This window comes from Oncorhynchus mykiss, chromosome 5 (genome assembly GCF_057628025.1).
Source record: "Oncorhynchus mykiss isolate SJ-2025 chromosome 5, ASM5762802v1, whole genome shotgun sequence".
Taxonomy (NCBI): Eukaryota; Metazoa; Chordata; class Actinopteri; order Salmoniformes; family Salmonidae; genus Oncorhynchus; species Oncorhynchus mykiss.
In genome coordinates this window covers 12,388,051-12,404,815 of record NC_143026.1, presented here as the reverse complement: position 1 = coordinate 12,404,815, position 16,765 = coordinate 12,388,051, and the positions used below count along the sequence as shown (strand labels likewise).

General features: G+C 43.0%; 1 protein-coding gene across 2 annotated transcripts in view; it reads right to left on the bottom strand.

Annotated features, from left to right (window-relative positions):
- prrc1 (proline-rich coiled-coil 1) overlaps positions 1 to 16,765 on the bottom strand; it is a 34,489-nt gene that overhangs the window by 9,069 nt on the left and 8,655 nt on the right. For both annotated transcript variants that reach the window (XM_021601692.3, XM_036976790.2), the window contains exons 4-6: positions 15,440 to 15,588; positions 8,058 to 8,160; positions 2,361 to 2,524 (exon numbers count right to left, since the gene is read on the bottom strand). In XM_021601692.3, the coding sequence (XP_021457367.3) occupies positions 2,361 to 2,524; positions 8,058 to 8,160; positions 15,440 to 15,588 (416 nt within the window). The remainder of the gene's footprint in view (positions 1 to 2,360; positions 2,525 to 8,057; positions 8,161 to 15,439; positions 15,589 to 16,765) is intronic.

Genomic DNA, 16,765 nt, shown 5'->3' with positions numbered 1-16,765 from the left:
GGGCTGAGTGAAGAGCTGAGTGAAAAGATTCAGTTTTAGAAGTGCTAATTTACTTGAAGCAAAGGAGACTTAGTTTTGTTCACAAGCTAGGTTGTTTTTCCATGTTTGAATTCAACTGTTAGGGAAGACAACACTTTCTACTCGTCAGACTCAAATCCCACAGGCACAAACATGACTAGTCACGTTACTACAGCATACCACATTACTTCTTACCAGTAATTCAGTAATACATTTTGTTTTATAGAAACATTACAAAGCATGCTCACCTTTTTTGTGTTTTGTTGGTTTAATTTTAGCTGGGAAAAATATTTTTGCTGATTTTAAAATCTACCTGCCACAATGGTTGGTAGACCAAAACGTTTATTTTATGGCCTGACCCCAGTTGTAGCAGAATATAATCTTATCGCTGTCAGTGACTACTGGTGTCCTATTACATGGCAGCACATTCACAGTCTAAGGGTATCATTTCTACATGAACACATTTGCTACATTGTTGCTAGAATTTGAATACTAATGACTTCAGTAAATAGGTGTGACAGAAGAGGGATAAAAAATAAAAATACAAAACCAGAGCAAAAACATATGTTTTAAATATAGTCTACATACACTGTATGTGCGCGCACACACACACAATGTATAAGGAACAGCAATACATACCCAGATCACAAACTATAAAGGCTTTTATATATACACAGTGCCTTGCGAAAGTATTCGGCCCCCTTGAACTTTGCGACCTTTTGCCACATTTTAGGCTTCAACCATAAAGATATAAAACTGTATTTTTTTGTGAAGAATCAACAACAAGTGGGACACAATCATGAAGTGGAACGACATTTATTGGATATTTCAAACTTTTTTAACAAATTAAAAACTGAAAAATTGGGCGTGCAAAATTATTCAGCCCCCTTAAGTTAATACTTTGTAGTGCCACCTTTTGCTGCGATTACAGCTGTAAGTCGCTTGGGGTGTGTCTATCAGTTTTGCACATCGAGAGACTGAATTTTTTTCCCATTCCTCCTTGCAAAACAGCTCGAGCTCAGTGAGGTTGGATGGAGAGCATTTGTGAACAGCAGTTTTCAGTTTTTTCCACAGATTCTCAATTGGATTCAGGTCTGGACTTTGACTTGGCCATTCTAACACCTGGATATGTTTATTTTTGAACCATTCCATTGTAGATTTTGCTTTATGTTTTGGATCATTGTCTTGTTGGAAGACAAATCTCCGTCCCAGTCTCAGGTCTTTTGCAGACTCCATCAGGTTTTCTTCCAGAATGGTCCTGTATTTGGCTCCATCCATCTTCCCATCAATTTTAACCATCTTCCCTGTCCCTGCTGAAGAAAAGCAGGCCCAAACCATGATGCTGCCACCACCATGTTTGACAGTGGGGATGATGTGTTCAGCTGTGTTGCTTTTACGCCAAACATAACGTCTTGCATTGTTGCCAAATTTGGTTTCATCTGACCAGAGCACCTTCTTCCACATGTTTGGTGTGTCTCCCAGGTGGCTTGTGGCAAACTTTAAACAACACTTTTTATGGATATCTTTAAGAAATGGCTTTCTTCTTGCCACTCTTCCATAAAGGCCAGATTTGTGCAATATACGACTGATTGTTGTCCTATGGACAGAGTCTCCCACCTCAGCTGTAGATCTCTGCAGTTCATCCAGAGTGATCATGGGCCTCTTGGCTGCATCTCTGATCAGTCTTCTCCTTGTATGAGCTGAAAGTTTAGAGGGACGGCCAGGTCGGCCAGGTCTTGGTAGATTTGCAGTGGTCTGATACTCCTTCCATTTCAATATTATCGCTTGCACAGTGCTCTTTGGGATGTTTACAGCTTGGGAAATCTTTTTGTATCCAAATCCGGCTTTAAACTTCTTCACAACAGTATCTCGGACCTGCCTGGTGTGTGCCTTGTTCTTCATGATGCTCTCTGAGATTTTAACGGACCTCTGAGACTATCACAGTGCAGGTGCATTTATACGGAGACTTGATTACACACAGGTGGATTGTATTTATCATCATTAGTCATTTAGGTCAACATTGGATCATTCAGAGATCCTCACTGAACTTGTGGAGAGAGTTTGCTGCACTGAAAGTAAAGGGGCTGAATAATTTTGCACGCCCAATTTTTCAGTTTTTGATTTGTTAAAAAAGTTTGAAATATCCAATAAATGTCATTCCACTTCATGATTGTGTCCCACTTGTTGTTGATTCTTCACAAAAAAATACAGTTTTATATCTTTATGTTTGAAGCCTGAAATGTGGCAAAAGGTCGCAAAGTTCAAGGGGGCCGAATACTTTAGCACTAATACATAAATGAACACCAGTCTCTGAGATATTGGGAACGTGATAGACAGCTGACCTTGACTCCGGCTGCGTAGCCAACGGGCTGCGGGGCGATGTTAGACTGGCCGGCCTCCCCGGTCACCATGGCCATGCCAAACACCTCTTGGAAGGCATCTCTCACTGCCCCCACCTTCACCTCTTTGTCTGATGTCACCACGATGTCCAAGTCCCCGCCCGACTCTAAAAAAAAAAAAAAAAACACAGACACAGTTAATACAGGAATAATCTCATTCCCAGACACTTCCGCCCACAATGTGCAAAGTGGTGGACCAGACTTTAATTTACCAACACAACACCTTTCCCCTAACCCTTCCCCGTACAACAAATTCCTGCCTCCATTAACTTCTCTACGTCAATCCTCCCAATCTTTTATTTTTATTCATTTTAATTCATTATATATTCTATGAGCCCTATACCCCTGAAACCATTGATAGTCCAGAGAAATGTTGCCATCAGATTGACAGACATTCCACTGAGAACTCTATCACTCTGTATTCAACTGCGGAAAATGCAATTGAGTCGCTGATGCCAATGTGTGTAGCCTATATTGTTAAATCATGCCTGTTTGTGTCTCAAGGTTGACTTGCCCGGATCATTGTACCGCTCGCTGCCTGTTTGCCAGGACATCTCAATAGAAAAAGAGAGCTGGTACATTTTAAAGGCAGGGCTCATCCAATCCTGAACCTGGAGACTCAGTGTGTAGACTTGGTCTTTTGGTGCATCAGAATGAACACCACCTGATTTAACTGTTAACCATGGATGTAATGCAGCCGCAGCAGGAGGTCCTCACTTTTTTCCCAATTTGAGACTACCCAGAGATGCATGGTAAAAATGCACAACATGACCAAAAGTATGTGGACACCTGCTTGTCGAACATATAATTTCAAAATCATGGACATTAATATGGAGTTGGTCGCCCATTTTCTACTATAACAGCTTCCCCTCTTCAGGGAAGGCTTTCCACTAGATGTTGGAACATTGCTGTGTGGATTTGCTTCCATTCAGCCACAAGAGCATTAGTGAGGTCGAGCACTGATGTTGGGCGATTAGGCCTGGCTCGCAGTTGGCATTCCAATTCATTCCAAAAGGTGTTCGATGGGGTTGCGGTCAAGGCTGTGTGCAGGCTAGTCAAGTTCTTCCACACCGATCGACAAACCATTTCTGTATGGACCTCGCTTTGTGCACAGGGTATTGTCATGCTGAAACAGTAAAGGGCCTTCCCCAAACTGTTGCCACAAAGCTGGAAGCACAGTATCGTCTAGAATGTTATTGTATGCTGTAGTGTTCAGATTTCCCTTCACTGGAACTAAGGGGCCTAGCCAGAGCCATGAAAAATAAAAGTCCATTGGCGCCGAAATTTACACCACTCCTGCCGACACTTGGCTTTGCGCATGGTGATCTTAGGCCTGTGTGCGGCTGCTCGGCCATGGAAATTCATTTCATGAAGCTCCCAATGAACAGTTATTGTGCTGATGTTGCTTCCAGAGGCCGTTTGGAACTTGATAGTGAGTGTTGCAACCAAGGACAGACCATTTTTACATGCTACACGCTTCAGCCCTCGCAGGTCCCGTTCTGTGAGCTTGTGTGGCCTACTACTTCGCGTCTGAGTCGGTGTTGCTCCTAACTTTTCCATTTCACAATAACAGCACTTAGTTGACCGGGGAAGCTCTAGCAGAGGAGAAATTTGACGAACTGACTTATAAGTCACTGAGTTCTTCAGTGAGGCCATTTTACTGCCAATATTTGTCTAGGGAGATTGCATGACTGTGCTCGATTTTACACGCATCTCAGCAATGGGTGTGGCTGAAATAGCCAAATCTACTCATTTGAAGGGGTGTCCACATACTTTTGTATATATAGTGTAATTCTGGAAAATGTATTTTGATAAATTATAATTACCACAAACCTTCCATGAAAACAACAGAATGACAAACTAAATACATATGTAGGCTATAGTAGCCTAGAGGTAAATAGTGGTTTATTCCCTGTCTTCTCTCACTCTGGTGGTGGAGTGAATGATGAAGAACTACAGGCGTGTGCAGACGTAACCAGAACAGCCACAGACAGAAAACTCTATCAGGTTTGCTCAAACAGCTGTCCTCAAAACAGTTTGTTACGGACTTGGAACTCTTGTACGACGTACTTGAATCCGCCCTACTGTCCGATTGCTTAGCTTACAGAAACACCTCTATTGCATATGCAGACAAACTGATCCATCACATGAACCGAATCCAAATTCACTATGGCTGCCTTGATGTTCATTATAAAATACAGTGGAACCCAGAACGATGACCACTTGGTTACGTTGCGGTCCTTACAGCACCAGGATTAGAGCACAGTAGGGCCTACTGTAGCACAGTAGGGCCTATATAAACCAAAAACACCACCTCAGTCATTTCTTATCTGAAGCTGGACAGTAAAAAAAATTCCTCATCAAACAGAAAACACTTAATTAAGAAAGGCTTATAGTTTGCATGCAGTTTGACTGGAAAAACATGAGGGAAAAAAAAATAAAAAAATCACGATTGACAGTGATAATGGCCTATTTTGAAATTAGTTAGCGTATGCCCAACTGTGTTTGAGGGTATTAAAAATAAACAATTTTCTTGAGATGTGTGGGCATAGGCAGATGTTGCAATTGGAGGATGCATTTTTATCTATAATAATATTAAAAAGGTTACATCTGTGGGTACAACCTGACAAATGATAACATTTAACAATGAAATGTTAAAGCTGGAAAGAAAAGGACTGCACACCCAGTGGGTTTACAGCAGTGGTGGAAAAAGTACCCAATTGTAAGAGTAAAAGATACCTTAATAGAAAATTACTAAAGCAAAAGTGAAATACTACTAGAGTAAAATTCAAAAAGTATTTGGTTTTAAATATATGCAAGTATCAAAAGTAAATGTAATTGCAAAAATGTACTTAAGTATCAAAAGTAAAAAGTATACAACATTTCAAATTCCTTACATAAAGCAAACAGAAGGGAAAGTTACAGTGGGGCAAGATCTCCCACTTAAAAAGATGAGAGGCCTGTAATTTTCATCATAGGTACACTTCAACTATGACAGACAAAATTAGAAGAAAAAAAATCCAGAAAATCACATTGTAGGATTTTTAATGAATTTATTAGCAAATTATGGTGGAAAATAAGTATTTGGTCACCTACATACAAGAAAGATTTCTGGCTCTCACAGACCTGTAACTTCTTCTTTAAGAGGCTCCTCTGTCCTCCACTCGTTACCTGTATTAATGGCACCTGTTTGAACTTGTTATCAGTATAAAAGACACCTGTCCACAACCTCAAACAGTCACACTCCAAACTCCACTATGGCCAAGACCAAAGAGCTGTCAAAGGACACCAGAAACAAAATTGTAGACCTGCACCAGGCTGGGAAGACTGAATCTGCAATAGGTAAGCAGCTTGGTTTGAAGAAATCAACTGTGGGAGCAATTATTTAGAAATGGAAGACATACAAGACCACTGATAATCTCCCTCGATCTGGGGCTCCACGCAAGATCTCACCCCATGGGGTCAAAATGATCACAAGAACGGTGAAAAATCCCAGAACCACACGGAGGGACCTAGTGAATGACCTGCAGAGAGATGGTAACAAAGCCTACCATCAGTAACACACTACGCCGCCAGGGACTCAAATTCTGCAGTGCCAGACGTGTCCCCCTGCTTAAGCCAGTACATGTCCAGGGCCATCTGAAGTTTGCTAGAGAGCATTTGGATGATCCAGAAGAAGATTGGGAGAATGTCATATGGTCAGATGAAACCAAAATATAACTTTTTGGTAAAAACTCAACTCGTCGTGTTTGGAGGACAAAGAATGCTGAGTTGCATCCAAAGAACACCATACCTACTGTGAAGCATGGGGGTGGAAACATCATGCTTTGGGGCTGTTTTTCTGCAAAGGGACCAGGACGACTGATCCGTGTAAAGGAAAGAATGAATGGGGCCATGTATCGTGAGATTTTGAGTGAAAACCTCCTTCCATCAGCAAGGGCATTGAAGATGAAACGTGGCTGGGTCTTTCAGCATGACAATGATCCCAAGCACACCGCCCGGGCAACGAAGGAGTGGCTTCGTTAGAACCATTTCAAGGTCCTGGAGTGGCCTAGCCAGTCTCCAGATCTCAACCCCATAGAAAATCTTTGGAGGGAGTTGAAAGTCCGTGTTGCCCAGCAACAGCCCCAAAACATCACTGCTCTAGAGGAGATCTGCATGGAGGAATGGGCCAAAATTCCCAAACAGTGTGTGAAAACTTACAGAAAACGTTTGACCTCTGTCATTGCCAACAAAGGGTATATAACAAAGTATTGAGAAACTTTTGTTATTGACCAAATACTTATTTTCCACCATAATTTGCAAATAAATCCTACAATGTGATTTTCTGGATTTTTTTTTCTCATTTTGTCTGTCATAGGCCTCTCATCTTTTTAAGTGGGAGAACTTGCACAATTGGTGGCTGATTAAATACTTTTTTGCCCCACTGTAGTTATTTTACAGATAGCCAGGGACACACCAACACTCAAACATAATTTATAAACAAAGCATGTTTGTTTAGTGAGTCCGCCAGATAGGAGGCAGTCAGGATGACCAGGGACAAGTACGTGAGAATTGGACCATTTTCCTGTCCTGCTAAGCATTCAAAATGTAACGAGAACTTTTGTGTGTCAGGGAAAATGTATGGAGTGAAAAGTACATTAATTTTCTTTAGGAATGTGGTAAAGTAAAAGTAGTAAAACATATAAATAGTAAAAGTAGATGCCCCCCAAAAACTACTTAAGTAGTACTTTAAAGTGTTTTAGCTTAAGTGATTCACACCACTGGGTTTACAGCACCAGGATTGAAAGAAAAACAGTTGAGGTTTTATATTTAATGTAGTACAAGGTCAAAAGAAAGAAAATGTAGTTTAAAACAGTCACCCATTATCGATTCGCTATATCCATGATGGAGAGTGCATGCTAGCCCAAGACGAGTTTGAAAATCGAGAGACTCAACAAGCGATTTTATCCTGTAGGAACGTTTAGACTTTTAGACTTAAGTCAGTGGCAAGTTCTTATTTAGAGGAGGAGCATTTCTGTGATTTTAACCTGGCAGTGATTGGGAGTCCCATAGGACGGTGCACAATTGGCCCAGCGGCATCGGGGTTTGGCCGGTGTAGGATGTCATTGTAAATAAGAATTGGTTCTTAACTGACTTGACTAGTTAAATAAAAAACATTCTGGCACCAGCACACATTGTTTGCATCCCAAATGGCACCCTATTCCCTACATAGTGCACTACTTTTGTCCAGGGCCCATAGGAATAGGGTGTGACTTGGGACGCACCCATTGGCTTGCAGATATAGGGCGATAATGGATAAGCTTAATCCCAATCCCCCACCCTTCTCCCCAAAGTGTGCGCTTGTACAGTTCCTGTAATGGATTTCAAAGCAAGGGATTGATGTAAGCATTAGCTAGCTAGTGTGTTTTCAACTGGGTTGGGCTCAATTAAAATGTAAGTCTCAATTCAGGAAGTGATTTAAAAAATAATAATAATAAAAAAAGCTTTTCCTTTTCGGTTTATTGAGAAGTCATGGAAGATAAAAGGAGTTTTTTTTTTCAATTTACTAAATTGGAATTTCAGTTCCTGAATTGATTAACCCCAACCCTAGTTCCACCACTGTTAAATTAATGATAAATGGTGTTGGTGTTGACTTACTGATGTATGGAGCCATGCCCGGGTCCAGAGTGGTGATCATGGATTCCACTGAGTGCTTGGTCTTATCCAGGACCGTCTTTACCATGTGGTTACCTGCCACGCCCTGAGGATGGACACACACAGTTAAAACATGTTCTAAAGCTGGATGTCATTTGCATCCCTTAACTGACTGGTTGAAATAAGACGTTATGTTAATTTGTGTGACAATGAATGTGCTAATGACCCAAGCTAATTAGTGTCATAGCTCATTACTTCTACAGGTGGTACAATGTTTGAAGGAAATTAAGTTAGGCTAAGCGACTGTTTCAAAGTACCTTATTTAAAAAACTTTACTCTGTATCTCAGATTGTTTCAAAAGCATTCTAATGTAACTGAATAAAAACACACCATCACTAACTCATGAGTCCGTACACCAGGGGTGGTTTCAGGACAAAACAAAGTGGAGGGAACCCTGAACAGTTCCAATTGTTGAACCAACAGTTTGTGCCTGCCTGCCCGACTACCTGCCAGTGCGCAATGTGCATGTAATCCCAAACAAGACTGGATGGCAGGGTTTCCATTAGCCAGTAAAAGCCGGGGATTTGGCCGATAAAAAAAAGCAGATACATTTGGAAGTGGCCAATTATCCGGGATAATGCTTTTTAGCCTATTAGTTGATGTAAAAACCAGTCGATGTAAACACATTTGACTGGTCATGCTTATCGGTCTACAGGTTCATTTGTATAATTTTGTTTAATTAAATTGGCGAGTGTGTACAATACAGTGCATTCGTAAAGTATTCAGACCCCTTCACTTTATACACATTTTGTTACGTTACAGCTTTTTTCTAAAAGGGATTACATTTAAAAAAAAATCCTCAACCTATGCACACAATAACCCATACGGACAAAGCGAAAACAGATTTAGAAATTTTTGATAATTATTCAAAATAAAAAAATTGAAATACCTTACTTACATAGGTATTCAGATCCTGTGCTATGAGATTCGAACTTGAGCTCAGGTGCATCCTGTTTTCATCGATGTTTCCACTTGTGGTAAATTCAATTGATTAGACGTGATTTGGAAAGGCACACACCTGTCTATATGAAAAGGTCCAACAGTTGACAGTTCCGGTCAGAGCAAAAACCAACCCATGAGGTCAAAGGGATTGTCCGTAGAGCATTGACAGGATTGTGTCGAGGCACAGATCTGGGGAAAGGTACCAAAAAAATGTCTGCAGCATTGAAAGTCCCAAAGAACACAGTTACCTCAATCATTCTTACATGGAAAAAGTTTGGAACCACCAAGACTCTTCCTAGAGCTGGCCGCCCGGCCAAACTGAGCAATCAGGGGAGAAGGGCCTTGGTCAGGGAGGTGACCAACAACCCGTCACTCTGACAGAGCTCCAGAGTTCCTCTGTGAAGATGGGAGAACCTTCCAGAATGACAACCATCTCTGCAGCACTCAACAAATCAGGCCTTTATGGTAGAGCGGCCAGACGGAAGCCACTCCTCAGTAAGGCACGTGACAGCCCGCTTGGAGTTTGCCAAAATGCACCTAAAGGACTCTCAGAACATGGGAAACAAGATTCTCTGGTCTGATGACACCAAAATTGAACTCTTTGGCCTGAATGCCAAGCTTCACGTCTGGAGGAAACCAGGCACCACTCATCACCTGGCCAATACCATACCTACGGTGAAGTATGGTGGTGGCAGCATCATGCTGTGGGGGATGTTTTTCAGCAGCAGGGACTGGGAGATTAGTCAGGATCGAAAACCTGCTCCAGAGTGCTCAGACAGGGGCGAAGGTTCACCTTCCAACAGGACAACGACCCTAAGCACACAGCCAAGACAACGCAGGTGTGACTTCGGGACAAGTCTCAATGTCCTTGAGTGGCCCAGCCAGAGCCCAGACTTGAACCCGATTGAACATCTCTGGAGAGACTTGAAAATAGCTGTGTGGCGATGCTCCCCATCCAACCTGAGAAACTGCCCAAACACTGGTGTGCCAAGCTTGTAGAATCATACCCAAGAAGACGCAAGGCTGTAGTCACTGCCAAAGGTGCTTCAACAAAGTACTGAATACTTGTGTCATGCAATAATATGCAAATTAATTACTTAAAAAGCATACGTGATTTTCTGGATTTTTGTTTTAGATTCCGTCTCTCACAGTTGAAGTGTACCTATGATAAATAAATCGACCTCTACATGCTTTGTAAGTAGGAAAACCTGCAAAATCGTCAGTGTATCAAATACTTGTTCTCCCCACTGTGTGTGTGTGTGTGTGTGTGTGTGTGTATATATATACACACACACATACATACATACATACCATACGTATATACATATTCATATACATACATATACATATATATATTGCTGTTCGTTTCTCATCTTGTTGGCTGAGGAAAAGTAAACGTGGACAGTTCAAACATGTTCAAAGTGCACATCAGAATTCGGCTTGAAGGACTGCAAATAGTTGCACCCTCAACTTGCATGTTCTGTTAATATAATTACCATAATCTAAATGTGATCTGTCATTCTGAGCCCCCCGTGGGTGAATACCAAAATCAGGTTACACACCCAATGCATATGGGTCCGGCAGATTTCTCAAAATGTCTGGTAAATTAAAACGTTGCCGGTCAAATGTACGGCGCAACATTTTCCTAACAGAAACCCTGCTGGATAGATACCAGTCGGCCTTATTCCCAGTAGAGACTGGATGGATACAATTAGGACTTATTATCAGACAAGCTGTGCTCCTGATCCCAACTGTCTCCCTAACTGTCTGAGGCATACCACAGTCCTCCTTGCCAGCCAGCCAGCCAGATGAATAGGAGGAAGAAGACCTGAAATGGCACCCAATTCCCTTAATAAGGCACTTCATTTGGCCAGGGCCCATAGAGAATAAGGAGCCCTTTGGGCTGCAGCCCTGGATATTACCAGACGTACTGGTCATCTAACGCAACACTGATAGCATTAGCAGACAATTTATGGGTGTCGTCCAGGAAAGTGTTTCCCCAATACAGGCTGTTGCGTATTGAGCGACAGGAGAGTCGGTTCTGGCAGGACATTGACTGAAGGTTTATCATACAAAATGGGGTTGTGACGTGTAAACGCATCCATTTTGGCACAAACACAGACAGCCCCACTTCTGATCTTTTGCCCAATTATTGTCAAAATAGCAAATCTAATTAGGCAAAATAATTGGGCTGCCTGTGTAAAAGCAGCCTAAATTACATTTGGACCGTGAGTGTTTTATAAAGTGGACTTAAAGAGATTTAGTTAAATGTCAAGGGGTCGGTTTCCTCGGACACAGATTATACCTAGTACGCGACTCATTTCAAATTCGAGAAAGCATGATATTTGTTGTAAAGGCGTCAGTGTCTGGGGAAACAGGCTGGGAAAGTTCACTTGTTTTTTCTCTTTTGTGACAGAACAAAGAGACAAGGAACTGTTTAATATGCAGGAAAGGTGTTTACGAAACTCAGTGCAAAGCCATATTGATCTGAATGCCTGATAGGTTGAAACATCAGGTTGAAACGCGCTATGCAATTCTGCTTTATAAGAGCAAAGAACTCATGTCACATGCGCCGAATACAACAGGTGTAGACTTTACCGTGAAATGCTTACTTACCAGCCCTTAACCAACAATGCAGAGTTAAAAAGTAAGAAAAATGTGCCAAAAATGAACAAGAAAATAGTAACACAATAAAATAACAATAACGAGACTTTATACAAGGAGTACTGGTACTGAGTCAAATGTGCAGGGGTACGAGGTAGTTGAGGTAATATGTACATGTAGGTAGGGATAAAAGTGTCTAGACAGTCAGGATTGATAATAAACAGCAGCGTATGTGAAGAGTGAAAGAGTGTTTATGTGTGAGTGGTGTCAACATAAGTCGGTGTGTGTTGGAGTGTCAGTGTAGTATGTGTAGGTAGAGGCCAGTGAGTGTGCATAGAGCCGGTGCAAATAGTCAGGGTAGCCATTCGATTAACTGTTCCAGCAGTCGCTTCGGTAATATATTCAAATCAAATTTTATTTGTCACATACACATGGTTGGCAGATGTTAATGCGAGTGTAGCAAAATGCTTGTGCTTCTAGTTCTGACAATGCAGTAATAACCAACGAGTAATCTAACCTAACAATTTCACAACAACCACGTTATACACACACATGTAAAGGGATGAAGAATATGTACATAAAGATATATGAATGAGTGATGGTACAGAACGGCATAGGGAAGATGCAGTAGATGGTATCGAGTACAGTATATACATATGAGATGAGTAATGTAGGGTATGTAAACAAAGTGACATAGTTTAAAGTGGCTAGTGATACATGTATTACATAAAGATGCAGTAGATGATATAGAGTACAGTATATACATATACATATGAGATGAGTAATGTAGGGTATGTAAACATTATATTAAGTGGCATTGTTTAAAGTGGCTAGTGATGCATTTTTTACATGAATTTTTCCATTATTAAAGTGGCTGGAGTTGAGTCAGTATGTTGGCAGCAGCCACTCAATGTTAGTGATGGCTGTTTAACAGTCTGATGGCCTTGAGATTGAAAATCAGCATCTGTCTCTCGGTCCCTGCTTTGATGCACCTGTACTGACCTCGCCTTCTGGATGATAGCGGGGTGAACAGGCAGTGGCTCGGGTTGTTGTTGTCCTTGATGATCTTTATGGCCTTCCTGTGACATCGGGTGGTGTAGGTGTCCTGGAGGGCAGGTAGTTTGCCCCTGGTGATGCGTTGTGTAGACCTCACTACCCTCTGGAGAGCCTTACGGTTGAGGACGAAGCAGTTTCCGTACCAGGCGGTGATACAGCCTTGACAGGATGCTCTCGATTGTGCATCTGTAAAAGTTTGAGTGCTTTTGGTGACAAGCCTGAATTTCTTCCGCCTCCTGAGGTTGAAGTGCTGTCTGTGTGGGTGGACCAATTCAGTTTGTCCGTGATGTGTACGCCAAGGAACCTAAAACTTACTACCCTCGCCACTACTGTCCCATCGATGTAGATAGGGGGGTGCTCCCTCTGCTGTTTCCTGAAGTCCACGATCATCTCTTTTGTTTTGTTGACGTTGAGTGTGAGGTTATTTTCCTGACACCACATTCCGAGGGCCCTCACCTCCTCCCTGTAGGCCGTCTCGTTGTTGTTGGTAATCAAGCCTACCACTGTAGTTTCGTCTGCAAACTTGATGATTGAGTTGGAGGCGTGCATGGCCACGCAGTCGTGGGTGAACAGGGAGTACAGGAGAGGGCTCAAAACGCACCCTTGTGGGGCCCCAGGGTTGAGGATCAGCGGGGTGGAGATGTTTTTTACCTACCCTCAGCACCTGGGGGCGGCCCGCCAGAAAGTCCAGTACCTAGTTGCACAGGGCGGGGTCGAGACCAAGGGTCTCGAGCTTGATGACGAGTTTGGAGGGTACTATGGTGTTAAATGCTGAGCTGTAGTCGATGAAAAGCATTCTTACATAGGTATTCCTCTTGTCCAGATGGGTTAGGGCAGTGTGCAGTGTGGTTGCGATTGCGTCTGTGGACCTATTGGGGCGGAAAGCAAATTGGAGTGGGTCTAGGGTGTCAGGTAGGGTGGAGGTGATATGGTCCTTGACTAGTCTCTCAAAGCATTTCATGATGACGGAAGTGAGTGCTACAGGGCGGTAGTCGTTTAGCTCAGTTTCCTTAACTTTCTTGGGAACAGGAACAATGGTGGCCCTCTTGAAGCATGTAGGAACAGCAGACTGGGATAAGGATTGATTGAATATGTCCGTAAACACACCAGCCAGCTGGTCTGCGCATGCTCCGAGGACGTGGCTGGGGATGCCGTCTGGGCCTGCAGCCTTGCGAGGGTTAACACGTTTAAATGTTTTACTCGCGTCGGCTGCAATGAAGGAGAGTTCGCAGGTTTTGGTAGCGGGCCATGTCAGTGGCACTGTATTTTCCTCAAAGCGAGCAAAGTTGTTATTTAGTCTGTCTTTTGTGTCATGCGATTGCTGTACCAGGCACAGTATGTAAAATATATGAAGTGTGATATGTAAAATATATGTAGAAAAAAAAAGCTGTAAATAATATATGTTTGTGCGCCAAAGAGGGGGTGTGGAGAATGGGTTAATAAAAAATAAAACAAATATTTCAGCAGTATTATGGCTTGGGGGTAGAAGCTGTTTAGGAGTCTTTTGGTCCCATACTTTGCAGTCTGGTACTGCTTGCCGTGCAGTAGTAGAGAGAAAAGTCTATGACCTGGCTGGCTTTCTTTAAAAAAATATATATATATTTATTTTTTTTTACCCCTTTTTCTCCCCAATTTCATGGTATCCAATTGTTGTAGTAGCTACTATCTTGTCTCATCGCTACAGCTCCCGTACGGGCTCGGGAGAGACGAAGGTTGAAAGTCATGCGTCCTCCGATACACAACCCAACCAGCCGCACTGCTTCTTAACACAGCGCGCATCCAACCCGGAAGCCAGCCGCACCAATGTGTCGGAGGCTACACCGTGCACCTGGTAACCTTGGTTAGCGCGCACTGCGCCCGGCCCCCCACAGGAGTCGCTGGTGCGCGATGAGACAAGGACATCCCTACCGACCAAGCCCTCTCTAACCCGGACGACGCTAGGCCAATTGTGCGTCGCCTCACGGACCTCCCGGTCGCGGCCGGTTACGACAGAGCCTGGGCGCGAACCCAGAGACTCTGATGGCACAGCTGGCGCTGCAGTACAGCGCCCTTAACCACTGCGCCACCCGGGAGGCCCTGGCTGGCTTTCTTGACAGTTTTTCTGGCCTTCCTCTGACACCGCCCGTCTTTGCACTATTGACTTATGCTGCGTTTTGACGAGGGACACAAAAGACAGACTAACGGCAAAAGCAAGTCAACACGACAGTATGTGTTGCTACAGTGATTTCAGCAAACAGTGCAAATCAACATCAGGAAGAAAATGAAGCTACGGCAGATGGCAAAAGTTGAAATATTTTAACTCTGGCGGCAAGTCCCGTCTATCGTGGCTTCTGACAGCATTCACCGCCAGCATTTACAGTTGTGCTCTCATTGAAAACAATGTAATCCGGTTTACCCCCTGCCATCTTCCTCGTACCACGTAAACACAGCATTAGTCCTGTTTTTAGTTTAGTGAGCGTTTCCTGCTTTTAAAAAGGCAGCCCTGCTGTGTTGCCTGGGTCGTGTTCATTAGACATCAAACCGAAGAAAACGGACTGAAACAGGGAAGGCCAACCTGGGCTTGTGAAATAGAAAAGCCTATTTCCGTTGTACAACATTTAAAAACGTTCTCCTAATGAACACGACGCGGATGTCCACTACTGTGTGTGTGTTCACATTACTTTGAGAGTGTCAGGTGCGTAAAAACATCCACTGCCCTACCGAAATTACTGAAAAAGACGTACCTTGAAGAAACCCCAAATGCCGCCCCCCGCGTTGGCATCTACGGCGAGGCGGGGGTCCTCGTTTTCGACCTCAGGGAAGGTGATTGGGGAGCCGGCGTCTAGACCCCCTGACATCATTGGCTGTTGCACCATTGGGTTGGATACTACCCCTGGAAGAGACATCATGAATACCGTTACCACTCATCATAACGTACTGTATACCAGGGTTGTGTTCATTAGGCACCAAAAGGAAATGTTTTCACAACAGAAAACGAAAACATGCGTTTATCAGACACATTCAGTCCCCTGTTGCGGTCTGCTTTCTTACAATTGTGTTCATAAGGGGCCAAACTGGTGGTATTCAAATCAGGGCCTGGAGGACAATAACACTGCAGGTTCTCATCCTTTCCTTCTCAACAGGGACTGATTAAGACCTTGGACACCAAGGTCTGCCCAATTAAAGACAGGAATCAGTCAGGAAAATAAATTAAAAAGCAGACCTTGAGGCCTGGATTTAAATACCCATGCTGTATCCAATAGGCATACAGAATGACAACCAAAAACAGGTGGACTTGTACAGTAACAAAATAATGTAATCAAGAGAATAGACACTAGGTAAACACATTTATCCATGCAAAGTAAACAGCAGAAACGGATACATAAACCACACCCACCTCAAAGACAAACACCTTGGCTCAAACAAACATTTAAACCATTTTAATGTGTCACCGTTGTGATGTTTAACCATTGTGTGTACGCATTGCCCCATTTCTTTGTGAGGTAGTATGTTACTCACTCTGTGAAAGTGCTTGTATTTTTTTAATTAGTCACAGGGGCGTGGATCAGAAAACCAGTCAGTATCTGGTGTAACCACCATTTGCCTCATGTAGCATGACATCTCCTTCACATAGAGTTGATCAGGCTGTTGATTGTCCCACTCCTCTTTAATGACTTTGCGAAGTTTCTGGATATTGGTGGGAACTGGAACACGCTGTCGTACACGTTGAACCAGAGCATCCCAAACAGGCTCAAATCAAATCAACAGGTGACATGTCTGGTGAGGATGCAGGCCATGGAAGAACTGGGAAATGTTCAGCTATCAGGAATTGTGTAAAGATTCTTGCAACATGAGGCCGTGCATTATCATGCTGAAACATGAGGTAATGGCGGTGGATGAACGGCACAACAATGGGCGTCAGGATTTCGTCACGATATCTCGGTGCATTCAAATTGCCATCGATAAAAATGCTAATTGTGTTTGTTGTCCATAACTTAGGCTTGCCCATACCATAACCCCACCATGGGGCACTCTGTTCAAAACGACGATGAGGCGGCTTATTGTTGAGA